This window comes from Aplidium turbinatum, chromosome 4 (assembly GCF_918807975.1).
Source record: "Aplidium turbinatum chromosome 4, kaAplTurb1.1, whole genome shotgun sequence".
In the NCBI taxonomy this organism is placed as follows: Eukaryota; Metazoa; Chordata; class Ascidiacea; order Aplousobranchia; family Polyclinidae; genus Aplidium; species Aplidium turbinatum.
Genome location: NC_137475.1, coordinates 29,858,848 through 29,886,685, shown reverse-complemented (window position 1 = coordinate 29,886,685; position 27,838 = coordinate 29,858,848). Strand labels below are relative to the sequence as shown.

The 27,838-nt window shown below is 39.5% G+C and overlaps 1 protein-coding gene across 1 annotated transcript in view; it reads right to left on the bottom strand.

Annotated features, from left to right (window-relative positions):
* Positions 1–274: 274 nt before the first annotated feature.
* LOC145768737 (polyhomeotic-like protein 3) overlaps positions 275–27,838 on the bottom strand; it is a 28,825-nt gene continuing 1,261 nt past the window's right edge. Inside the window, exons 2-6 of the mRNA XM_082580319.1 lie at positions 4,790–4,882; positions 4,615–4,696; positions 1,200–1,492; positions 732–936; positions 275–495 (exon numbers count right to left, since the gene is read on the bottom strand). Coding sequence (XP_082436445.1) covers positions 332–495; positions 732–936; positions 1,200–1,492; positions 4,615–4,696; positions 4,790–4,882 — 837 coding nt within the window. The 3' untranslated portion in view covers positions 275–331. The remainder of the gene's footprint in view (positions 496–731; positions 937–1,199; positions 1,493–4,614; positions 4,697–4,789; positions 4,883–27,838) is intronic.

The following is a 27,838-nucleotide window of genomic DNA, read 5'->3' as shown; positions in this document are numbered from 1 at the left end:
AACTTTGAGCCTAAATGAACATCGCATATGACCGATCTTTTAAACCTGACAAACAGGTGTATCAATCCAACAGAGAATTAAGAATGTGAAGTGACAAAAAATTATTAACAAAACACATATCCAGGTTGATTTCCTTTAAATAATAAAATCTAAAAGATTGTGACAACAATCACAAATAAGATGTGTGTTTTTTTTTGCTTTTTAATAAAAAAAAAATAGCACCCACTAAGATTTTCAAACGCTGAATCTCTCTCAACGCATTTCTTGAGGCAATTAACAGCCAGTAATGATGTCACCTTTCATAATGTCATTCAAAAGTTGGCAATCTGTGTCAAGGCATTTCGTGATTTCTCAACCTGTCAATGTGGGCACACAGCTTCAGTGCAGGACCAAGAGGGAGATTCATAGAACCTATCAAGTGTTCTTCATGCAAAAGCAACAACGCAGAACCATCTATTTCCTGAGCTCGAAAATCCTCGGCATGTTGACCAGAGTCTTAAAATAAAAAAACGTCAAAATTTGTAAAATAGCCTGTGACCATAAGAATAAACTGGTAAATCAAACAAACATAATAATATGACAAATAGTTAAGGCACTGGCAGAAAATATGACATAAAACATTAATTATCATTTACTGTCAATCACCTCAAATGATGGACCTAGCAAATAAAAAATAAAACAGAAATATGCAAGCGTATCCAACTATCCATCCTCTATACTTCAATTGATACCTGGAAGAGAACGAATAAATTTCCACACGTCATCAACAGACCAGAACATGGGTAGTCGAGGTATTTCACCATCATGTGGAATAATAGGTTCTGGGGAAGGGGTTGGACTATAACTAAACACAGATTCGTCATCGCTGCTCAGATCATATTCTGAATACGAGCTGTCAGACATACTTCCTGACGGAGATAACCGGGAAGCTTTGGTCTGAAACACAAATTTTGAAATATACAGCAGGTCAATAATATTGCCATACCAAGCAAATTCATTCATGCTTGTCAAGCATGTGTCGGAGCCAGACAAGAGCATTGTTGGTTATGTTGTTTAGGTCGTTGTCGTCACGTAAAGAAGTATATAATGAGGCAGTTGGTGAGGATGTGCGGAAATGAAAAAGCATTATCTTAAGAAAACTAAACTTCTAACTGCTACGAAAACAATCGACATTTAAAAACAGAGAAATGTGCATATACCTTTATACCGTAACCTTTACCACGCCCACGTCTGTGATAAATTGATCTTGATTGAAGGACCCGTCGACTTCTCCTGCCTGATGTTGAGCCACGACGGAACATATGATGACCTCTTTTGACATGAACACTTGAGTACTTTCTTGCACAAGTCAGTGAGCAATAAGGTGGATCTAGGCTAGAAAAGCTTGCCACCGCACCATTGAAGCCACATCTTTCACATGTTGCTGATGAATCTTGATTTGCAATGTATTCTTCTTTAGGAACCAGCAGTGTTGGTTGTGAGTTTTCTGCTTCTGAAAAAAGTTTTGTTTGCCAGAAAAAGTGGTTTTGTTGTTATGGTATAAAGGTATGCACAATAGATATTTAAATTTTCAACAAATAGTTTCATTAAAAGATGTCAAACATCATGCGAAAAGTTACACGCACTTCTTTTTACATTTTGTTCCATACATGGCTTACTGGTTCCGTACCATGAAGCCGAGAGTTTGTTCACTAGTAATTATAATAATATAATCATTCGCTATCTCCGCTTGTAGCAGATTGCGCATCAACATGAGTTACTTGACAGGGTTCCATGTGATTTTATGAGCCGTACTGCTTCCATGCTGGCTCAAGGCAGATTGGATGAGGGTGATATGTCACCAGAATATTACAATACGTAATGTCATTAATTATTTGACACATTAACGGGGCAATCTGTGAGGAGCAGAAGAGTGTTGTTCTATGAATCATTTTTAACCCGAGGTAAAACCTTTTTTTTGAGGGAAAACATTTTAACACAGTGTGTACTAACATGGTACTTGTACTAATACTAACATAGGCGCCTAACCCGTGGGGGCCCGGCCCCCACGCATATTTCTCCGTGGGGGCAACTTTTATGCTGTATTGGTACATAAAACAATAGATAAACTAGCGATCGGCAGCAGGAAAACATTTTTTAAATGCACTCCACAACAGCTTCGCGATAAATAATCACCAGAACGAGCAGCGATGCTACAATCCCACACCAGACAACAAAATCTGTCATTTTACATTGATTTAACGTCTGCAGACGCACCCAAAAACAACACAATTTGCTACGTAGACACGGAGCGTGCGTTTAGCTTTATGCACTTGCAAACAGACTCGATGTCGCTTTCGTAAGTCGAAACCTCTGCAGTGAATCGCTCGCTGTGAAAATGAACTCGAAGTCTCGGCCCGAGGTAACCACTAACATTAACCAACGCAACAAGGGCTGGTACAAACCGCATTGCGCACACACGACCGTTGCCATAGAAACCCGATCAAAGGCGGGAATATGTGCATCTTTTGTTTCATCTACAACACGAAAACCGGCGTTTGACAGCGAATTGAAAGCAGGTCAGTCATAAGTTGCGACATTGTAGTGAAAAGAGAGAAATGTCAAGCGGAAAACTTAATCAAACGTCTCTCCGTAACTATTTTCAAGGGCTGTTTACGGATGTCAGCCACTTCTAAATTTATTCAAGGTGACGTGCTGTTGAATTGATGTAAACATGAATGATTTTACTTTCAACAGGTATATTTTCAAGCGTATGATCAAGTTAGTATTTGCATTCCATTTTCAAAACATTGTCATTCCATTAATACAGTATACCTTTTAGTAAACCTTTCAGGCCTCGAAACAACTTTTTTTTCCGGCAGCCAAACGTGTCCGACTGAAGCAAGCTGTTCGGCGGCCAATCACAAGCACATGGCGGCCATCGGAACTTCGACACGCATCAACATACAGTCTTCGAAATTAGCACATTTTTAATTTGGCAGAAGCGAAAAATATACTAGAGTAGTCTATCACGACCGCACTGTTTGATTTGTTGTGATGTAATAATGCCAAAACTAGCGATAAAGCGAGCAACAAGATACGCACGTCGCACGCTGTTACAGTCATTTACGATAACTCACGGGCGGAAAAGTAAGTTAATTTCGGGATGATTCAACGTTTGAGTCAGCACAAATCGATTTAATTTTCCCGGCGGGTTATATTGCGTAACAACAATGCCCAATAAGAAAGTTACGTTTGTTTTGCATTAATTCGACATCTAGCAACGTTGAATTATCATAAAATAACGTCAATTGCTCAACCAGGTACCAGTAACAAATTAATAGCTCCCTGCGAGAAGATTGCCTAGATTTACGTATACACTAACATAATTTCGGCACAATTGGGATACTGCGAACAACACAAAGTCTGTTTGATAAAGAACTAGCTGTCAGAATCGGAATCATCAGATGCTGTATCGGAGCACGAGGTTGTCGCGTCATCACGTCTTTGCCGTTCGCAATGAAGCGTCCACGTTTTGCGGCTTTCGTGCTTTGATACCAATCCACACGCCTCTTCCTTTTTCATAGAGATCCATCAGGGTGTTGACTAAGGAACAAATCTATGGCTGTGCCATAACGACTCGGAGGAATGTCTAATCCTAACCTTACAAGCGCTCGTGTAACCTTGGCATTTTTATTGCCGACGCTAATTTCGAAGACTGAATAGTCGCATCAATAAAGTGTATTGTGATGTCACTTGCATCCTGCGGATGTCAGACATCAGCTGCTTGGTCAATCAATAATGTTAACAACTCAAGCATAGACAGTGTGTATTGTGATTTATCGGGTACTTTGACTGCTTTCTAATCCTTTGTGATTATAAGTGGCAAGGTACTTTATTCACAAGGCTGCTTGCGTAAAATCGTCTCGGAACGTCATGGCGGACAAATGCGGCCGACGGAAGGGTGAGACCCGGTGGACAAAATGTCGATTTTTGTAGGTTAATCGCGGCCATGGCCACGATGGCCGCCTTCAGTTTCGAGGCTTGCCTTTTCGTCTCGTGTTTCATGCTAATAAATCTAGTTCGTTGCTAAACTTTATGTTGTGCTTAGCTTAAAGAGTCGCAGTCCATCAACCTCTAGCAGACGCATGGCATGTGTTTGCTTAACCGAAGTGATCGAGTTTTGTTTATAATAAATTAACGATAGGTCGAACGTAGCGATAACTCCGAGTGTGGCAATAAAAGCAATCTTAGTGTGACGGCATAATTACGTCATCGATCTGCGTGACATTTTGCTGAATTTACGTTGCTGCTGATGAAACACGCTTTCGCCCCCACGGTCAAAAAAATAGTTAGGCGCCTATGAATACTAATGTTGTGAAAGAAATGAAAGTAGTTGAAAGTTGATTGTTTTTAACTTTAGTCTTACCCGATTGTTACAGAATTATAATGCAAATGAGAAACAACACCAAAAAATGTACTGTTTCAAAAAGACTGCCAATACTACATACTCATAAGTCACAATAAAATCCACCAAAAATAATGAAACAAAAATGTAGAAAAATGTCTTCATTTCAAGATAAACACAATCTTAAGTAAACTTAACAAGGAACAAAATACCAAGCAAAAAGTTACCTCTTTCTCTGGCAAGTATTTCTTGTTGACGAACACGAATCATATGAAGCTGCTGAGTGGAAAGCACTGAACCAACAACAGCCTGGAATTTTTAATTTAAATATAGACTTAATTTTAATCGTGAATCACCACTGCATCAATAGCAAAAAAGAAGTAGCACCAAAAAAGTTTTTACCTTAAAAGGGGACAATGATTCTTCAATAATAAATCCATCTATTACATGAGTAAGGATGGATTGGCTTCGACAGCAGGCATTATCATCAGAGATCTGTTTAAAAAAACACGCTCATTAAATTGCAACAAAAAGCAATGCTTTTGGTAAACAACTATTTCATGATAGTCACAATTCCTTCTAGTTCTTACACGTAAAGAGACTTTGGAAAGATCGATGACATAGTTTATTGGGATATCAACGGCTAAACAGTCAGATAAATGGTCGAATAGTTGTGAGATGATAGAAGAAATGCTTGAACTGACGAATAGTTCACCACTTCCAACATATAAAGAATACAAATTTTGAACTGCAAACGTCTTTGTCGATTTCAAAACAAATATACACTACTACTTGCAACAGCTACTTAACAATTTGCAATAACTTCTCCTTTCACAATCTATTCAATATCGGCTGAAACTCTACAAACGTTTTCAATAAACTTTTCATTACTAGGCTAATTCTAGTCCCTATAAATACACAACACAACTGTAAATTCTAATAATAATAAAACAAATCAGGCGGTAATTTATAATAAGTGTAGTCAATATAGATAGAAGCTTCCATAGACTAGGGTTTAATATTACATCACAAGAATTCATTCTTCTGGTCAACAAGACAAAGAATCACTTGTCCTAAGGGAGCTTGTTTGGTTGTTGCTGTTACCCAGGCAGTAAAAATGTATAATTTTGCATCATTTCCATGTCGCAAGATGTTAAAAAAAAAACAATGTAATTTTATTGATTTTAATGGACTGGTTCTATCAGTTTGTGGTTTAATTTTAACCCTTTTGTTGTAATAAACTTAATATCAAGCCTTTTACCACCCTTGGGCACTGGGCAGAGGTGGCGACGTGGTCCAAGTATTTTGGCAGGTGTTGAGAAACCACTGAATTAATTTTTCATCCAGTTCACACGAAGCATTTGGTGCAGTTGCAGATTAAATGCAGATGGTGTGGTCTGATGGATGATGATTTAAAGCAGTGGTTCTTAACCAGGGTGCATCAAATGTTCTCATGGGGGGTGAGAGCTCTCTACACTGTACAGCGAAATGTAATCTTTGCAGTGATTTTGTGATATTAATGTACAACAGCAACTTATTTAGCTAGTCTGTTTTTCATGCTAATTGCTTTAATCAGCATTTATTTCTAAAAACTGTTACATAAACAAACCAAATTTATTGAATTTAACAAATTTTGGAAAGGATTTAACTGGAAAGCAACAGTTTACATTAGAACTGACCAAAAACACAACTTTTCACTGAAAAAGTACCTGGCAACGGCAGTTCATTAATGTCCCTTACTCAGAGTAAACACCTTCACATTTTCTAGAAATCCTGTGATAAACCTATTTGATAATCTGGCTGTCACGATTTCTTTCTATGTCTTACCAGGAAAAAGACTTAGAAAGGTTCAATGACGTAGTTTAATGGGTCAAACCGAAAAGCAGTCAATTAAATGTCGAATAATTCTACTAGTGAAATGATAATCTGACTTCTTGAAGAACTTTAACGAACGGCTTCTCAAATAACTCTAAATTCGAACACAATTTATATCAGCACCAATTCTCATCTACTTGTATTCAATTACTTCAAGTCTCAAACACCAATAATTTCTGCATCAACTACCAATCCACAACTCATAGCACAACTCTCATAACCAACTCAATAATAATCATCATAATAAACATTACACAAACTACACCACTATTTATAGTTGGTTGTTCAGTCCAGTAACTTCGAGAAGGTTACGTAAGGTTACATCATAAAGAACCATTGTTCTATCAAGCAGCATTTAAATGTAAACAACAGAAGTCTTTAGAATGTCACGTAGGGAAAATGATTCCAGAAAACACATTTTACATAATACAGATTTCGTAATCAGAGGTTACTTCAGGTCATAACCGATAATAACACACCGCACCAGAATTTCATAATGAAACAGCACATTCTGTCAAGACGCAAAGCAGCCCGACGCGAAGCCTTGCACATTGATTGTGACACTGGCAATGCTGGTTTGTTGGATTGGCAGAGGCCAGAGGTGGTATACTACACACTACACAGTGATGCGTGTATAGTATAAATATTTGATTACTTTCAATATTATGTTTTCCATACTCCACTTCATTTAATGACTCAATGAATGCAAGAAAGAGACTGTGATAAAATTAAAGTACTATTGGAAGAAGATTCTGATGACAATTCATTAACTTTTGCAGACCGTACAGGCCTCGAAATTCACGGCGGACATGTCCGCCGTCACAGCATGTGATGTCCGCGGGAAGCACCCTCTAGATCGGACAAGTTTGTCCGCCAGAAATAGTACAAGAACTAGCGATACAAATCGTCAAGCATAGCACGAACAATTATTGTTGCGAGAATACAATTTCCCGCGCATTCTAGCGCGCATCTAGAAAATGTGAATACTGTATCCCTTAACGTCCATTCAAGCAGGAAAACTTTTGATTTTTACGTTGCTTCAACGATTGATGACATTGTATCATCGTAACAAAGGTGAATTCTTCGTTAAGAATCGATGGGAGTACCGGTACTTCTACAGTACACTAATCAGGCGCAACTTAGTTCAAGTCTTATGTCACAATGTCTGGCTTTGATCTCCGAGTAATAATGATACGACAAAGTTGGTTACAAAAGTAGAAATACGAGTAGGCTATTACTAGGGTTGGGCACACATAGACTTTTTCTCTGTTGTCCCATTAAAAGGAGTGTTTTTTATGGCCATTTTTCACGCTGATCACGAATCCGTTGAAATTTTTGATCTATGATGATGTTTTAGGTTGGTAAAATGCAAAAATTCAAAATGGCCGCCAAATTTACACATTTTTTCAGCTAAAATTTGATAATTATGCCTTACTAAGTCATGTAATATGTCATTTCTTCTGTTGTTAGGGTCACTGATATCGATAATCATGTTTTCAAACTTGTACAGGTCAACTGGACCGCTCCAGATACATATTGCGATAAAATGTGCACTGAAATGTGAGCAGAACCATAATTTCAAAGGAAAAATTAAGATATAAATTTTCATAAGCTACTTTAATTTTCACTTCAACATCTGCGTACCAGCATCTCAACAACTTTGTTTGTACAAGAGTCCTTTGAATTTCAAAGAACTTTTTTCAGCAGGATATCGACAGCAACAGAAACATTGTCTTCTGGCTTGATAGCATTTCTGATGGATGTTTTCAGTTCGTCTATACTGAACTTCTCAAACGTGAATGTTTTTATACCGTCTGCACATTTAACTCTACGCTTTTGGCGTATATCGAGCGCCACTGTCGATCTAAGGTAACCAATGTCGTTGAGCAGTTGTGATTCATTAAGTCTATCAAGAGAGTCAAGTGTATTTGGAGTCGCCGGACCTCCATGCTTCTTACACTCCTCAAGTACCAGTAGCACTTTGGCTATTTTCTTCTTCTTCGCTTCTTGCTTCTTCAGAAGCGCAAGTTGTTGACTTGTTTTTAACTGAACAATAAAGTCTTGTTCAAGCTTTTTCGCCTGGGTAACTTCTTCTGAGCACCTTGCCCATTTCCACTTCTCATCTTCATTGAGATCTGTAAACGACGAATCCATGAGAAATTTATCCGTTGAAACTACATTCTTCCTTGAATGAGTTCTTACTGTCGTCGATCCACCACTGAAAGTTATACGGTTATCAAGTTTGGCGAATTCGGCTTCGCATCCTAAATTTGTCAATGGTGCATGTTTCAATTTGACGTCGTCACTACTTTGACCTGCAAAAAAGTTCATCTCGGACAACTGTCTGTCCATTGCATCTAGAACTTCATTCAGTACAGCACCATACAATCGGACTTGACCCCTCTCCGCGTTCATGCACTCCTCTTGCTTGGCTCTAATTTCTGGTATTTTCTTATCGAAAAACGACCTGACACCTTCCCAAGTTCTCTCACCACCCGTGTCATCTTCACGTTTATCAATATAAAGTGATATTGAATACTTTCTCACCAGCAGATACGTGTAGCAACTTTTGAACACCAATCTTTTGCTCTATATTACGAAAAACCTTATCGCAAGCATGGTCAATTCCCAAAATTACATGGGCACACCATTTTATCATCTTCTCCGCTTCAATACCTAAATGTTGCAAGAGCGTGGTACAGTCACCTGCCCTGTCGGACATCCAAAAATCGATGGCACCCTTGATTTCATCAACGGTTAAATTTGACAATGCTGCCAAGCATTTAAGCTTGTACTCGTATGCTGCGGCGCCATCTGCTCCTGCGTGACTTAGATGCTCTGTGTAACCAGTAGTCATGGTACGTCTGTCACCACTGGGTCCCGATATTGTAATGTGGTCGGCCTTTACATCATACGACCGATGGCCGGCCGCTTTAGTAGTGTCATCGAGGCCGACAGTTACAACACTGTCTTCTTTCTCTAGAAGTATATTAGCGACCATCTCCAAATTCATATGTGAGGCATCCTCCAAATACCTGTTGAGAGTTCTCCTACTTGGGAAAACGAAGGTCAAATCTTTGGTACATTTTCGTCGTTTTTGTGCAAGTGTCTCGGCTTCGGAGCTTCCGCTTGGAAGCGAAGAGATTAGTTCTTGGCTTTCAGAATCCGATTCATCATCATCTTCTTCATTTTCTTCAGTGCTCAAATCCCAGTTTTGATCAAATATCAAGTTAGCAGTTTGTACTATTATACCGGCTAAATCCGCAGCACTCACTTTATAATCCAAGAAACATTGCATTGTACATCGCACTATTTTTTCGTTGAGTTTATTGCGACTTTCTCTGACTTTGACTTTTGGGAAACGATCACTGTAGAAGTCTTTGACACTGTCCAGAGTATCAAGTAAACTGGACGATTTCTTACTACGGGTAGTGATGGAAGAAGATGAAGACGTACGAAAGTTCAGATTATCCATTGAAAATTCCACATCTTGTTTCTGCTTATCGCTGATCATGATTGATTGATTATCGCCATCAGCCAGAGACAATGATTCCTCATACTGCAACTTCCTACCCTCCATTTTTCGCATTGTAGAAGATTTCATTTCTCCTCTTTTCTTCTCAGCTGATAATTGGCGTGTATCTTGTCGGTGCTTTTGTTTTCGCCAGGAACTTGAAACAGTAGATAGACAAATAGCTTTATAACTTCCAAAGCAGTCATCACGGTAGAATTCTTCATCTTCTGGAGTCATTTTTACTCCAAACTGCTTCTCTAATTTCGCTTGATAATCGCTGTTTTTTGTTCGAACATCGTATGCATTTTTAGTCATTCTCTCATTAAAACTCATTACTTTACTAATCCACGCATCCGTTTTCTTGTACCTTGTATTGTTATCTTGTTTGCACAAATTTCTGAGAAGTTCATAATCATTTTTGATCTTTTTGGATACCACGCTTTCATGCTCTGGGTATACGTTCTTTTCCAGCCAATCTTTGCAAAGTTCAGTTGCAACTATTTTGCTGCTATCTACTAGTGTTAGTTGTTTTTGTCCTTTCTTTGTTTTGCATACATTTAACATGCGACCGAGGATGTATCTTCCATCGGGTAATTTACTCAACGTCTTTATTTCAGGTTCCTCATGGTAAACCATCCCATACAACGTTTTTTTCACAAAGTCACTTCGTGTATTAAGTGTATAACTAGTTTCAGACATCACTGTTGATTATCTGTAATGACACGAAAAACGTACAACATCAAAAACAAAGGATATAGTTGATTAATCAACTCAAAAATGGTTCTGAAATTAAAAAGTAAGTATTTTTCAATAAAAAATACACAGTTTTAGCTATAACTGATAAAAAGCTATTATGTATATATCACTGTTTTGACCTCATATTCGATATCAGTGACCCTAAAAACATAAAAAATGACATATTACATGACCTAGTAAGACATAATCATCAAATTTTATCTGAAAAATGCATGAATTTGGCGGCCATTTTGAATTTTTGCATTTTACCAACCTAAGACATCATCCTAAGTCAAAAATTTCAACGGATTCGTGATCAGCGTGAAAAATGGCTATAAAAAACACTCCTTGTAAAAAAAGTCATGTTGTTTGCCCAACCCTACTATTACAGCAAGATGAAGTAAAATTTGTTAAGTTTTGGTATTGCAGTAAGAAAAAGCCCAGGAAAAATTCACTTTCGCTCACATGACACGCAAAAATAAACATAAAGAAAAAAGCCCAGTGATACTTTTCACAGCAGAAAATAGTGGCGTTGGTGTACAGTAGAAGTTTTCCGACTTGTGCCCTGAGCATTGTGACTCAAGAAGCCACACGACCTCGTTCGGTGGAAGTTAATCAGTTATGTGACGTATTGACCAGCTACACGGCGCTTTGACTCTTCAAGCGCACATCGTTGGTCTTGTGAAAGCCTTTCAGAGTGACTTCGCTGAAATTTAAAGCCTTCTAAATCGTATCGTATAGCTATAGTTTTCAAATGGTGAAGAAATATCAAGATAAAGTGATTAGGCATGACGAATAACGATAGACGTTAAAACTGGTGTCCGCCGTGAGACTCAATTTGTCCGCCGAGATAGCTGCTCAGGCCGGACACGTTTGTCCGCCGTCAACAAAAACGAATTTCGAGGCCTGCCGTATTTCAATATATGTTTGTATATTGTAATGCTTGATCTACACTTTCTGCAGTCTAACAATAAACAGTTGCACACCAATATTCAACGCTTTTTATTAATAAATATTCTAACAGTAAGCAAAAACAAATAGTCAATAGTCATTTGTAAATAAAATAAAAACTGTCATTGTATGCACAATTGCACATGTACCCTGGGTTTTTTTTTTGGTGATTTATCGGTCATTGACCGATTTTTAGCAAAATATCCGAAAAAAATATAGTCAATTCGGTCAAAATGTCCAAAAAAATATATAGTTAATTGACTATATGTGACCAAAAATGACTAAAAATGACCGAAATAAATAAAATTGATAGAATTTCTTCAAGTCATTTCAGACAAATGACCGAAAAGTCTCAGCAAAAAAAAAACCCAGCATGTACCACTTGTACCAGCCTCTGCAGTCTGCACTATGTGCGATTTTTGGCGAAAAAAGGTGATAATATGCAAGTCACTTCATTTCCAACAGAAGACGCTTAACAGGCTCAAGTTTGAAACTGAGGAGTGCAGTGATTTCTACATTGCCTATGGCAATTAGAACAGTGGACTTACAAACTGATAAAAAACACAAAAATTCATAAAATTTAAATATCATGAATTGGTGCCATTCCCTTTCATCAGGATACAATTGGTGCCTTTCATCAGGATCATGAATTGGTGCCATTCCCTTTCATCACGGCTTGCTATAAATTAATCACATCCAAATTTGTTTCTGCGGGTCATTGTCTTAGAAACAAACTCCGTGACAAGTTCTTCCATGTTTAATTTTTCCGCCAATTTGCGATGACTACCTATAATGGCCAAATTGTTCAGTCGTTGTTGCGTTTGAGTGCTGCGAAAGTAGGTCTTCAAGCGTCGTTATAACGAAAAGGAACGTTCGGCTTCACAGGAAGAAGTCGGCATAACAATGTAAGTTACCAAAGCTGCATATATATTTGGCATTATATCGACCATTGACGGCTGTGCAATGACTTTCTGACGTAGCGTATTCACTGTCACAACATCACCGTCACGTTTGCAACAAGCAAACCAATGTTTGCGTTGCTGTTTGTGACGTCACAGACATCGGTGAGATTAAAAGAAGTCCGATTGCCGCAGTTTGCAGAAAAATGCTTTGATCGTACAATATGCTCTCCCAGTCAGCAAAGCTGGTCTTTTTTACATTGATTCAACGTCTGCAGACGATAAATCAATGTAAAAAGGACCAGTTTTGCTGGCTAGAACATACTGTGTAGTGTTATGTAACACAGAACTAGTAAACTCTTTAAAATTTAACCAGAATTGTAAACAGTAGTGGGAAGTATCAGTTGTAATGTGCGTTGCAGCCTAGACAGCACAGACATCTACTCAACAATTAAGCTCATTCACAAAAACCTTTTTTTTTTGTAAATTGGTTAAACGAATCAATCGCATAATCGTATCAAAACGTCTGGCAAATAGGTGATTCGATTAACCGATTTCGTCTGTAGTACAATCATGTCTGCCTTAGATATGTGTGGCGCTGCGTGCCACACACAAATGTAAAACACTGAAAATATTGCGCTTTGGTGAAACGACTTTCAAGAAAGAAAAAAAAACGTTATTTAGCAATGCAAATTTCCATTTGAATCGGTGTATTTTGTATGCAAACCAGGGCCCAGGGGTGCTTTCGCATTTATGTTGTTACCTCAGATTTTCATTTTGGGGTGCTCAAGCATCTTTCGCACCCCTGAAATGACGGGTCTGCTACTATTTGGTGAGTCCGATTCGGTGAGTCCGATTCGGTGAGAGCCTTTTTCGGTGAGAGCCCTATTCGGTGATTTTTTTGAATTTTTTTTTGAAAATTATCGGGTACCGTAGCCTAATTAAAACCCCTAACCCCAAACCCAAAAACACAAACCCTAAAAACCCAAACCCTAAAAACCCAACCCCCCCAAAAAAACCCAAAACTCCCAAAAAAACCCAAAAAAAACCAAACCCCCAAAAACCCAAACCCCTATCCCCTAACCCTATAACGGCAATGATAATTAGGCTACGCCGCGCAATAATTTAAAAAAAAACTCACCGAATAGGGCTCTCACCGAAAAAGGCTCTCACCGAATAGGGAACTCACCGAATCGGACTCACCGAATCGGACTCACCGAATCGGGCCATTCCGTGAAATGACGCCTATGGCACTGCATATGTTGGTGGTAAACACAATGCCAAATCTTCCACTTTAGACAATAAGTAACAATTTGTTGTTATCAGGGTTGGTCAAGGAGGTTTCCCCCACTTTAGTTTTACCCGGGTAAAACCCTGGGGGAAACTGGGAAAAACCTTTTGGGGGAAACTGGGAAAAACTGGGGGAAACTGGGTAAAACTTGAGTTGTTGAAATTTGCAAATGTGAATGACTAATAATGATTACTCCTCATAGTTAATGTTTATTACCATCATATTTTGAATGAACCTATAAGATTTCCTGTGCTCATCCTACAAAAAAAGAAAAATACTGTGATTTACTAATATCTAATAATAGATAGGTCCAATCATTAGTTTACATAGATGAACATACGTATGATACCAGTATATTATCAAGTTAGATGCTCACCTGTGCCTAACATGCAGTCAGCGAACAAAATTGTAAACATTGAACAACAAAAGCCAAAGAAAGAAAGATTAAGAGCCGGTATAATCTCAGTCATTGATAACATGTCGACAGTCTTCATTGTCGACATTGAACAGCTCTTCATCTGGGGTTTCAGATTCTTTCCATCCAAAGTGTCTATAAACATGCACTAATTTGGCAACCCTCTCATTGCCCAGTCTATTTCTTTGCTTTGTGTGGATTAAAGCCATGCTACTGAACAAGCGTTCTATTCCAGCACTGGATGGTGGGCATGATGATATTGCAATCATCAATGAACAAAACTTCTTTACTGGCTCATTGTTTGCAACTTTTCTTATGTATTGCCAATATTTAAGCACTTGGTGACAATTTTTTCATTGATTTGATAAGAGATGTTTGGAAAAATGGATGTATCCTTAGTCCTTAGTTTCATATCCTGCCAGTAGGAGAATAAATTGTCATCTTTTTCAAAAACAAAGTTGCGTGCAGCTTCTTGCTCATCTGCAGACAAAGTCATATATTTTTGAAACTGATCAACATTGTCTCCTTCATTTTTCTCCATTTTTCTTCTCACTTTTCTCCTTCCCTAAGAGTAGCACACTAGACATCGTTTTTGAGGCCTTTCTTTTTTTCTGTGCGAGGAAGCGTTTTAGGAAAGTGCTTACCACTGAAGGACTCGGACTGGGAAGGCTATGTGGACGACCTCTACTGCTTTCTGGCAAAGTGCTGGAAGATATCAGTTGGTTCGCAAGCTGCAATTTAAACTGAAGCAATTAGTCACAACAGCACAACACTGACTGGCGTGGTCTTTGAGCTGGGTCCACGTCTTTTAGGCGCTGACAGTTAGACGCTGGTCTAATAGGCGCGCACACTGTGGCGTCTGGATATTTAGGTGCGGAGCACTGTGGCGTCCGGTCATTTAAGTGCTATTCCTAGTGAAGTCTGTAGATTGTATCAGCTTGGCAGGGAGGGGCGTAGGACAATGCTTTTCACACAAAATATTATATTGAACAGGAAAATATATTGTTTTGTTAATGCGTGTGCGTTGTTGGTCATGGCTTCAGTGAGTGAAGTTGCTTAAACCGGCAATGCTTTTTCACACAAAATGTTATTTTTTTGAATGCTTTTTCCGAAACCGGCAATGCTTTTCACACAAAATGTTATATTGAACAGAAAAATACGTTGTTTTGTTAATGCGTGTGCGTTGTTGGTCATGGCTTCAGTGAGCTGCTTAAGGAATGGCCCGATTCGGTGAGTCCGATTCGGTGAGAGCCTTTTTCGGTGAGAGCCCTATTCGATGAGTTTTTTTTTTAAATTATTGCGCGCCGTAGCCTAATTATCATTGCCGTTATAGGGGTTAGGGGATAGAGGTTAGGGGGTTGGGGGTTTTTGGGGTTAGGGGGTTGGGGGTTTTTGGGGTTGGGGGTTTTTGAGGTTGGGGGTTTTTGGGGTTGGGGTTTGGGGGTTTTTGGGGGTTGGGGTTTTGGGGTTAGGGGGTTGGGGGTTTTTGGGGTTGGGGTTTTTTGGGGTTTGGGGGTTTTTGGGGTTGGGGGTTTTTGGGGTTGGGGGTTTTTGGGGTTAGGGGTTTTTGGGGTTGGGGGGTTTTGGGGTTGGGGGTTGGGGGGTTGGGGTTTTTTGGGGTTTGGGGGTTTTTGGGGGTTGGGGTTTGCGGTTTTGGGGTTTTTGGGGTTTTTTGGGGGTTTGGGTTAGGGGTTTTTGGGTTAGGAGGTTTGGGGTTAGGGGTTTTAATTAGGCTACGATACCCGATAATTTTCAAACAAAAATTCAAAAAAAAAACACAAAAATCCCCAACCCCAAAAGCCCCCAACCCCTATCCCCTAACCCTATAACGGCAATGATAATTAGGCTACGGCGCGCAATAATTAAAAAAAAAAAACTCACCGAATAGGGCTCTCACCGAAAAAGGCTCTCACCGAATCGGACTCACCGAACAGTAGCAGACCCAGCTGCTTAAACCGGCAATGCTTTTTCACACAAAACGTTATATTATAATTTTAAGCAAAAAGTTTACGCAATTTAGCCTACAGTCTTTTTGATCGAGAAATTCCAAAGTAAGGGGTTGCCTAGTCAGTTTTGACTGCCAATTCCAATAAGTGAAGGAAAAAAAATCCACTGCGTCCCCATCTTTAAGAAGTCCTCATCTGATAACTGCGCCGCCAAAATATTTTTTTTTAATTAGCCAAAAAAGGACAGCCAAAGACTATGGATCTGCCATCATTTACATTTTTTTTGCTTGAAATAGGCTACTTTTTAACCTTGGACGTAGGGATACTTCCTTGGTCATCATGGCAAAAATCCCAAGGCGTGTGTATACGTCCGTGGTCGCGAAAGAGTTAACTAAAAATGAACTCAATAATGTTCGGAAGCTTGAATAATTTATTGATAAAGCTTTCACCAACGCAAACTTGGACTAACAACAAATAAAACAATAATAAATCAATAAAACAACAACATATTTTTCTGTTTAATATAACATTTTGTGTAAAAAGCATTGCCAGTTTAAGCAGCTTCACTCACGAAAGCCATGATATAATTTTCTGGCAAGCTGCCAAGCTGATACAATCTACAGACTTTACTAGGAATAGCACTTAAATGACCGAGCGCCACAGTGCTCCGCACCTAAATATCCAGACGCCACAGTGTGCACGCCTATTAGACCAGCGCCTAACTGTCAGCGCCTAAAAGACTTGCTCCCTTTGAGCTGGGGGTAGACCATCTGAATTCAATAAGAAATTACTATTGGTAGTTTGGTACTGCCAGCAGACAGTGCGTCAGTACGCATTGAGAAAGTGTCAAAAGAAAAACCTGAAATATCACTCTGTGATGATCCGAAGCTTTATCTATTTTATCTAAGTATTGATGCAATTCAATTGGAAAATGTCATGAGATAACAGCTAAACAGCTGGCTAGTCATTATATTGCATAAGAAACTCCGCAAACAACACATTTAGAAGTTTTAAGGGTTTCCCCAAGTTTTACCCAGTTTTACCCAGTTTCCCCCAGTTTTACCCGGTTTCCCCCAGTTTTACCCGGGGAAAACTGGGAAAAACCTCCCAGAGGTTTTACCCAACCAACCCTGGTTGTTATCCTATCTCACAAACGTGACGTGATAAGATAAATCAGAGGTCAGATTCGGATTCAGCACCACAAAATTACTCTAAATCAGATTTCAAAGTTTATAGAGCAAAAATCGTGTAGACCAGTGTACCGGTAATAAATTGAAAAAAACTCAGGGGGGTTTTGATGGCCGTCGGTGTCACGATTTCTTTCTATCTCTTACCAGGAAAAAGACTTGGAAAGGTTCAATGACGTAGTTTAATGGGTCAAACCGAAAAGCAGTCAATTAAATTCACGGATAGTTCTACTGGTGAGATGATATATAAAAACGCTTGAAGGACTCCAACGAATGGTTCACCACTTCCAACAATTAATCAAAGTAACAGTAAACGGCAATAGATTTCAATGCTTGCGACTACTGATCAAGTTTAACGTAATCCACTCGCAGCTTCTCATACGATTCTAAATTCAATCAGAAATTATATTAGCATCAACTTGCTTTACTCGTATGCAATACTTCAACTTTTGATCAACAATAATATTTGCTTCTATTACCAACTGCTACTATTACAGCAATGATCTCTCATAACCAACTCATCATAATACAACTCCCATAATCACATAATCAACTCAATAATAATTACGCAAATTACACCACTATTTATAAAAGGTTTGTTCGGTCTAGTAACTTCGAGAAGGTTACGTAATGTTGCATCACACGAACTCATCGTTCGGTCACGTAGCATTGAGCGGCATAAACAAGCAAGTTTAAAGAAGACTCTAGAACTGCACGTAGCAATCGAAAGACCTAGAATACACGTTACATAATACAGATTTCGTAATCAGAGGTTACTTCAGGATAATGACCGATGATAACCTATAGCATAAGAATTTTACAATCAAAACAGCACGCTCGATCGAGATACAAGCAGCCCGTCGCAAGACCTCGCATATTGATTGTGACAGTCGGGCTTCGCCTAAAATTTTGAAAAATTACTTTGAATTTGGTGCATTCTGAGAACATTTTCAACAAAAGTATGGGTATAAATATTCCTGTAAAATGGTGCTGTCCGGTGGCATAGCAAAAGGATAAGATCATGTTTTCTTCGGCATTTTTTCTGTAATAAGATATTTTTTCGGTAAAAGGGGTTGTAACCCCCAACCCCCCACCCTTGGCTACACCACTGTGAACAATGATACTACGACTAGGGATGGGCAATTCAGAATACCGAATCCAGAAGGATTCGGATCCTAAACTATCCGAATCCAAACCGGCAATAAAACCGAGTAATAAGATTCGGTCTTAAAGATATACATAAGTCTTGTGCAAGCTGTCAGCTGGAGACAGTGAACTGAAAAAAGTGTGGTTTACGCACGCAAACGTTTAAAAACATTGTGCACGCGTTGTGCGCGCACGGCGCATGCAACTCTACGTCACTCGCTCGCATGAGCAATCAAAGAAACTAAGCGTGCAATTTTCTTCACGCTTTGTACACATGCACAATCGTGCAATGCTTTTTTTCAATCCACGTGCGTATGCGACTCTGCGATAGTTTGACTGGTGGGCGTAACAACATTGAGCAGATGCCCCTTGCTAAAGGAGTTGGCTCTCAATAGGGGTGTTCAATTTCGATTTTCGATTCGATTTCGATTAAGGTGATATTCGAAATTCGTTTTTCGTATCGGACATATTCGAAATTATAGCCGCCCTTTCGGCTGAACGCGGTTGAAAGTAACTCGAGTGGCGCGAAATCTGTCTTGTCACATTTTGCAAGCGAAAAAAGACTTCGACGCATGCGCATCGTCGATCACGTGACTATCACACGCTCTCGCGGGTCCAACGGCCAGTCCTGCACCAGAGATGCCAGGTTGGCATTTTTAATGCCAAATTTCACAAATTTCTCAAGAATGAAGATAGCTAGGTTGTGCAATAGCAGAAAGTGAAAGCTGAGCTTTGTCGCAGTTTTATCCATTTTTTACCGAATCCATAGGCGCCTAAGCCGTGGGGGCAGGGCCGTAGCCAGACCGCAGAGCAAGGGGGTCAACTTTTTTTTAGGGGGGGCCGAAAAAATTTCAATGGGCAAAATCATTATAATTGTAGCTGTTGCTCGAAAATGTTGAGATTTTGCCAAGGGGGGGGCGAAATTTTTTTCAGGGGGGGCGAGGCCCCCCTGGCCCCCGGCTGGCTACGGGCCTGCGTGGGAGCCAGACCCCCACGCATATTTCTGTGTGGGGGCAACTTTTTATGCTGTACCGTATTGATACATAAAACAATGGATGAACTAGCGATCGGCAGCAGGAAAACACTTTTTGAATGCAAACCGCAACAGCTTCGCGATAAATAATCACTAGAACGAGTTGCGATGCTACAATCCAACAACAGACAACAAAATCTGTCATTTTTACATTGATTTAATGTCTGCAGACGTTGAATCAATGTAAAAATGACTGATTTTGCTGCCTGGGACATAGCAAAAATCTACCATTTCGTGTCGATTCAATGTCATCAGATGTTGAATACACCCAAAAACAACATAACTTGCTACGTAGACGGAGTGTGCGTTTAGCTTTATGCGCTTGAAAACATACTCGATGTCGCTTTCGAGTCGAAACCTCTGCAGTGAAATCTCGCGGCAGTGAATCGCTCGCTGTGAAAATGAACTTGAAGTGTTTGGGATCCCAGCGACCTCGGCTTCAGCGGAGCGATCGTTTTCAAAAGCTGGCCTGACCGTCACAAAGCTGAGATCCCGACTGATGGGTGACCATGTCGCTTGTGTTCTTAAACACCAACATGGGCCTGGAGCTGTAGACGTTATTTTGTGTTCTTTTTTCGCAAATTTTCATCGCTTTTTTTTCGCGTTTTCTAGCGAATTTTCATGTCGTTTCTTTCAATAAAATCACATTTTGCAGTGTGGTGAATAGTTGTGATATTCGAAATCGAAATTCGGAAATCGAAAATAAATTGAATTTCGAATTTCGAATATCTAAATAATCGAAATTGAACACCCCTAGCTCTGAAACACCTCAGCATACCTGATGTGGCAGGTCTGCCACATCAGCATCTTCCGAGCGATTCTTTTCGACCGCGGCTTGACGGAAACTAAGCTGCGCTTCCGTTCAGCGTTGCCAGATGGGAAAATAGAATATCAAATTAAAAAATTCTGGTGAAATTTAGAGGTCTTTATTGCCAAGCTTTTTGACATTGGAACCAGATAACTTTTTGGTGAAATCTGGGGAAATTTTCCCTGGTCAATTTTTTTCAAGAAAGTTTTTTCAATTTTTTTAAACTTTTTAGCAATAGGCTATAATCCCTGCTCGTATAGAAAACGTTTTGCAAGAGGTTTGCATATGGATGATGGCAGTGTCTTATGTCTTAAAAACTATTTGTATTTAAGCAAAATTGCTTTATTTAGGGTCAGGGCCGTAGCCAGACTGCAAAGCAAGGGGGGGGGCAATTTTTTTAGGGGGGGCCGAAAAAATTTTTCGGGCAAAATCATTATAATTGTTGCTGTTGCTCGAGAATGTTGGGATTTTGCCAGGGGGGGCGAGTTTTTTTCAGGGGCGGGGGGCGATGCCCCCCTAGCCCCCGGCTGGTTACGGGCCTGTTTAGGGTGTTTTAAATATCTGGTGACATTTTAGTTACTTTTTGTTGCCAAGCAGCTTCCATCATCTGGCAACACTGCTCCCATTTGGCTGGAAGTCATTTAGAATGCCTTAATGGGTTGCATTGCAACAAACATTTACTTTGATTGTGTAGCTTTTGTGTCTGAAATTTTTTACTTTTTGTGTTGCTGGAGCCTGGAAGTTAATAGGATTCTGGATTCGATTCTGGATTCGGTTTAGTATTCCGGAATAATTCTGGAATAGTGAATTATTCTGAATTGCCCATCCCTAACTACGACATATACGATATGCTATAAAATAGACATTAAAACAGCCATGTTCATCAATAAAGTTTGCTGGAGCTGGTATACAAGTCCCTCCCCCCCCCCTTGGCAACTCATGACAAAGAGGAATTGACCAAAACATGTTTATTGAAGTGTGTGAACAGTAAAGCAAAGGTAAAGTAGTTTTACCCTATATGTTTGGTTAAGTCCTGTCTTTGTCATGAATCATGAGTTACCAGGGGGGGGGGGGGGGGGACTTGTATACCAGCTCCAGTTTGCTGGAATAAAAATTGCTAAGCATGCAAAGTAAACTTGAAATCTCCAACAAATGTTGCTATTAAAATGTATAATCGATGGATAATTTCAACCTTAATAATAACAAAACATAATCCCCCCCCCCCCCCCCCCCCAGGATAAGTTAAGTCCACTGTGGGACTAATATCATTTGTTTAGAAGCATATCAAACCATTCAACAATTTCTCACAAAATTTAGGGGGGCCCGGGCCCCCCATAGATCCGCGCCTGACTCCAATCATTAGCTTCAAAGTTGGGTAGCACGTGACTTCTGGAATGAAGATTGAAGAACCTTCAAGATCAAGCAGTGCTGGTTCGACTCTTGGGTCGTGCGTTTGAGCAAAGCATCGTTAAGCAACTTAAGGACTTCTTTTCAGGGCCCGATTAACCATGAGGCAGGGTGCAACCTAGTTCGTACCCTGAACAGTTCGTACCCTCAGTTCGTACCCTGAAAAGATCGAGAGAAAAAATTAAAAAAAGCCGAAGTTGCTGATCGCAGTTTAATAGCACAAAGCCGAAGTCGCTGATCGGAGTTTCCGCAAACAACTTGAGGGTTAGTGGAAACTGCGGAAAAATATTTGCGGAAACTGGGGTCAACGAGGGTTAGGGTTAGAGAGCATAGATTACTCGATGGTTAGAGTTACAGGGTTCCCGCACATTTTTTATAAACAAATTCCCTACTTTTTCAATACTAAATTCTAAAAATTCCCTACTTTTTCAACACCAAATTAAAAAAATTCCCAACCTGATTTTGATCTAAATTGCGCATTAACAGTGTTTAATCAATGAAAATTTATGTGCTGTATTATTTCCAAACACGATCATGCACAGGTTTAAAATTGTATATCCGGACTCTATTACATTCGAATCAGTATGAAAAATAATTATAATGTACAGTAGAAGATTCCTGTTTGAAGAACAAACTCTTTTTTTTCCAAAAGACCCGAACTGAAATCAGTTTGAATAAACTGTCACATTTATAATACTAAAATTGCAATTCAAAGCCTCATTCCATCGGACATGGCAACCTGCCATAAGCCAAACCAAAACAATTAAAAACCACACTACTGACAAAATGAAGTAAGTGAAAAGAACACTGAACACTGTCTTTGTGATTCTGAACACTGAATTACAAAAACATTGTACAGTAAATAAGATTTATGAATGATATTGTCTTTTTTGTTGTGTCATGATAGTAGGTTTTAGTAATGAATGGCCACCGTGATTGAGGACTGAGGTATTGTGGTCTTGGTCGCAGATATTGCCTGCATTAACGATGTCTCTTACCGCTATTATCACCTAGCCAAACTGACATCATTGTTTTATGCGGCCGCTAATCGACTTCAACGATCATGGAATGTTACGTATGGAATGTACGGAATGTTACATAAAAATTGATTGCTTAAATCAGCTCTTTTGTCTGGTGAGCTTTGCGTATTGCTCAACAAGTGTATAAAGTTTAGAATTAACAAGAAATCATTAAAATTTGAAGTTGAAACTGAAGTTTGAATCACGGCAAATAAACGTATTCAAAACTTTTACTTCAGCCGACGCTGTTTCACACTCAGTGTCTGGTCGGCAATAATTTTGCCGCAGCAAATATGCGTTAATTTTAAAGGCTGCCGAGTTGGAAACAGCTTGTCCCATGTATAAGTCGAACCTGGCTTTTTGAGGTGAAAACCACTTGCGAAAATCTCAAACTGCACTCGAGTATACAGGGTCATCAATATTTAGCGTTACAATCTATTTCATCCATCGAGGTTCTGGCTAAAGAGTCGAGAGTGTCGTATGGGACCATGTCAACTTTACTCCAAAAGGACCTGAAGATGTCTCCATTCAAGCATGCCAAGAAACAACAACTTTCTGCTCAAGTTGTTGATAAACAACTCCAAAGATCCTAGATTCTTCTTTCCTGCATTCAGGATGGCATGCTACCAATCTCGTTTTCAGTGATGAGAAGAAATTTGATGTTGAACATCAGTTTAACACCCAAAACGATCGGGTTTGGTCGAGAGATGGGGATGAAGCATCTCGAGTGGTGACAAGGAAACAATGTGCCGCCTCAGTGATGGTCTGGGCAGCCGTGACAGAGTCCGGTAAAAGACCCCTCTTTTTTGTTGACCAGGGGGTGAAATTGAACCAGCAAAACTATCGAGATGACATCCTCATTGGCGCATTGTTGCACTGGGCCCAGAAGCACTTCAATAAACGTCCCTGGTCTTTTCAGCAGGACTCTACACCATCACATGGGGCTAAAAAGACTCAGGAGTGGCTTTCCGAGAATGTCCCGCAGTTTATTCTCAAAGAGGAATGGCCCCCATCTTCCCCCGATCTGAATCTCCTTGGTCATACCTTGAGAGCAAGGTCTCGGCCACTCACCATCAAAGTTTGGAAGCTCTGAAGGCGAAACTGCAGAAGGAGTGGGCCAAAGTCCCTCAGAAAGTAATTCGTGACACATGCAAGGCTTTTCCTAAACGTCTTCAACTAGTTATTGACGCAGATGGAGAACATATTGAATAATATTTTGTGTATTAACTCTCTATTGCTTTTTCCACAATAATACATTTGCAAAAATTCTAAATTTTCTTTCATTTCATAAATCCAACCAATTTAAGTTGTAACGATAAATACTGATGAGTGATGACCCTGTACATAGGCGCCGAGTTTTCAATATAGCTGGGCGGGCGAACACATACTGTCACGTCATAAGGTTATTTTGTGCGTTTTTCAAAGGGGCGATTTTGCTAGGTTGTTGGGCTAGCCTAGTTTTACATTTAAGTCTATATCTCCTCTAACACGATTTGAAAACAAGTAATAAATATAATTGGTACGCAACAACGTCTGGTCCTGGTAATTCAGTTCCGCATATTTTTTGTGATTGGTATGTGCGCGTGCGGGTTGCGGGACGAAAACTGCAATACTGTACTAGCTCCATAATTACATTACTATTGTTGATACAACACGATAACACACACACAATACATCAGTGGGTTCATACGATAAGTCGCTCCTAGCGGGCGCACTGATAAGATACAAGATACAGTAATGCAACGCAGAAGCGATTTTACGGCAATTCAGCTCCCGAGAAGCCATCTAGCGATAAACTGCGCTATTGAACCGAGCTTACATTGAATCTACAATTACAACAGTTACAGAACGATGACTACCAACGGTTTCATCCGGCCAAACCAACAGGTGTGCACAGTTTAATATCAGTGACGTAACAAACGAAACTGTGATGATTGAGAAACAAAATAGAGCATTTTGGCAGCAGAGTTAATTGATAACGTCGTTTGAGAAAAAATTACTCCTTTGAAGAACATTGCTACGAATGAAGTTCCTCGCAGGTTTGCGCAATTTAATACTTGATTTATAGCACTGGGCTACGAGTGACTGAGTGGAGACAAACGGCGAGGCTGGACACTTTTGCTCCCTTAACGGCGAATCAACGTTGTTTAACGTTGCATGAATGTAACAATGGCAATAATTGACGAAAACTAATCGCTTAATTAGTAGGTCTAGTAGGGCTTATCACAAGGCGACAAAACCCTGCGAATAAGGTAAGTAGGCTAGTATCAGAAGGTGGCAGATGATTACAGAAATTTTGGGACTTAAAATTGCATTAATTTTTTTTTAATTCCTGAAATGTCCGGCGGGCGCGGCCCGCCCGCCCGGGACTCGGCGCCGGTGACCCTGTATACGGTAATAAGCAAAATTTTGAATGTTAGGCTACAGAACAAAAATCGCCCGAGGCTAAATTTTCATGTCAAGTTAAATATTTCTGCTTCTGGAGTGCCCCACAATTAAATAAGTCACGCCATGGTTACGCTACACCACTGTCTGTACAGTAGAATGACCGGTATTTAAAACGCAGATGAACAAGAAAAAAACAGTTCCCGAACATTATTGAAAAGCTGCATGTTGCGCCACAACATTGTTCTTTGTAATACCGCTTTGAAGGAGGATTACGAGTATGAACAAAAGAATAAATTTTAAACTTCATTTTGAATTGAAAAGAAATGACGTAATGTCTTCCATCCTTAGTTATCATATATTTTTTCATTACGTACGTAGTCGTAATGTCTTGTAGGAATAAATTGAAAATCAGTATGATTACTCAAAATGAAAGTAATGGAACTACGAATCCTCACTAAACCAATCAATCAATGGTCTTGTTGTATCTAAGAGGACAACCTTATACTATATGTTACTGATCTCCGGAGCTGACGTAAACCTTAAAAGTCATGTAAGTCATGTCGACTTATTCTTGACGCCCCCTTATCGAAAATTGTTCTTTGTAATACCGCTTTGAAGGAGGATTACGACTATGAACAAAAGAATAAATTTTAAACTTCAATTTGTATTGAAAATACACGACGTAATGTCTTCCATTCTTATCACATATTTTTTCATTACGTAATGTCTTATAAGAATGAATCGAAAACAAGTCTATTCACTAAATATGAAAGCAACGGGACCACAAATCCTCACTGAACCAATCAGTAAAAGGTCTTGTTGTGCCTACTGATCTCTGGAGCATACATAAACCTGAAAAAATATGGACTTATTCTTGATATGGAATTTGACTACATATATTACTTAATGGATATTTTGTTTCACTGAACTTCAAAGTCAAAACGTATTTGGTTACCACAACCAAACCACTTGTGACGATCGAATTTGTTAATTCCTTATTCGATAAAATGTTTAGATGATGTCACGTCATTACGCCGATTTGATTTATGACGTTGTATGGATGAAAAACTTTTACAAGTTTTATACTCTGCTGAGAGTAAAAAAGAAACACAAATGATAAATATTGGAGAAATTGAGTCTCCTTTACAACTTAAGAATCGAACAACTCAAAACTGCTGAAACAAAACGTTTTGTTTAAGTGAAAGAATCACTGCAAGCAACCAATGCCAAAATGCACGCGCTAGAAGTCACGAGAGTGTGAGATATCAAAAATTTAACAGGTTGTTATTTTTCTATATCAATCTGACGTTAGTTACTACCTTAAAAAATCTATATCTTTGCTTCTGTAGAAAATCCGCAGCAAGTGCCTTTTTTACATGTTTAGTATCGGCCAAATTTTGCCGATACCGATATAAACAATGGCCGATATCACCGATACCAATACATCGGATTTTTTATCTACAATTTAGTCATCAAGGTCTTCCATACTTTTTCAATACCACGAGGGAGGTTTCACAAAATTCCCGACCTTTTCCCGGTTTGGAAAACGGGTTTTCAAATTCCCTACTTTTTCCCTACTTTCCCGACTGCGTGGAAACCCTGGAGTTAGGGTAAGCGGAAACTGCGGTTAGCGAAAACTGAGGAAAAATGTTTGCGGAAACTACATTCAGCGAGGGTTAGGGTATGAGCATAGATTACTCTATGGTTAGAGTTAGGGTAAAGGTTAGCTGAAACTGCGAAAAAACAATTGCGGAAACTGCGATCAGCGAAGGTAAGGGTTAGAGCATAGATTAATCTATGGTTAGGGTTAGCGGAAAGTGCAAAAAAATGTTTGCGGAAACTGCGATCAGCGAGGTTTAGCGTTAGGGTGAGGGTTACGGTCAGGGATATCTAGAGAAGGGGATATGAAGGCTCGCAGCGATTGTCTTATTCTCATGACACTACCAGGGCGGTAGTTTGTAGCGCGTGAAACATGCGGTCCTTTTTAAAATCGTAGAAAGTTTTGTAGTGCAGCTGGTACAATAAGCTACAGAAGACGGTTAGCAAATGTTACGTAGAGCATATTTAAAGAATACTTGTTTGGAAAGACAGTTGAAAAGTTACCAGTACCGGTAAGCTGTTTTTCTTAACAAAGCCTTTGCAGTAGGCTAGATGTAAAGCAAGTAAATGGGTAGTTGAATTAACAAGCAACCATGAGCATGCAGTGAATATCCAGGCCTGATGCTAATAGCACAATGCAAGTTATCATAACAAGATTTATTAAACTACTATCGGTGCCAATTGTCATCTTGCGATAAACACAGATTATTTACAATAAACAAAAGCCCTTCTATTGTCAGACGTAATAAAAGCCTTCGTATCCCCTTCTTTAGATATCCCTGGTTACGGTTAGCGAAAATTGCGACCAGCGACTTCGGCGTTGTGCCATCTTTTTCTCAATCTTTTCAGGGCGAAAACTTTAAAATGATTGCGGAAACTGCGATCAGCGACTTCCGCTTTTTTTAATTTTTTCTCTCGATCTTTTCAGGGTACGAACTGAGGGTATGAACTGAGGGTATGAACTGTTCAGGGTACGAACTAGGTTGCATCCCACGAGGCACAGGCCCCCTGATTTTGGGGGCCCCCAATTTTTGGTGTTAAATGTTGTACATTGTACACAATATTTCTGTTATTTCACTTTTAATGTAGAATTTCATGCTAGCATACACTGAGATGCCCACCCAGGCATAATATTATATGGATGCAACCTATTTCGTCCCCTGAACACTTCGTCCCCCGATTTTGCACCCTGAAAGATCGAGAGAGAAAAATAGAAAAGCCGAAGTCGCAGATTGCAG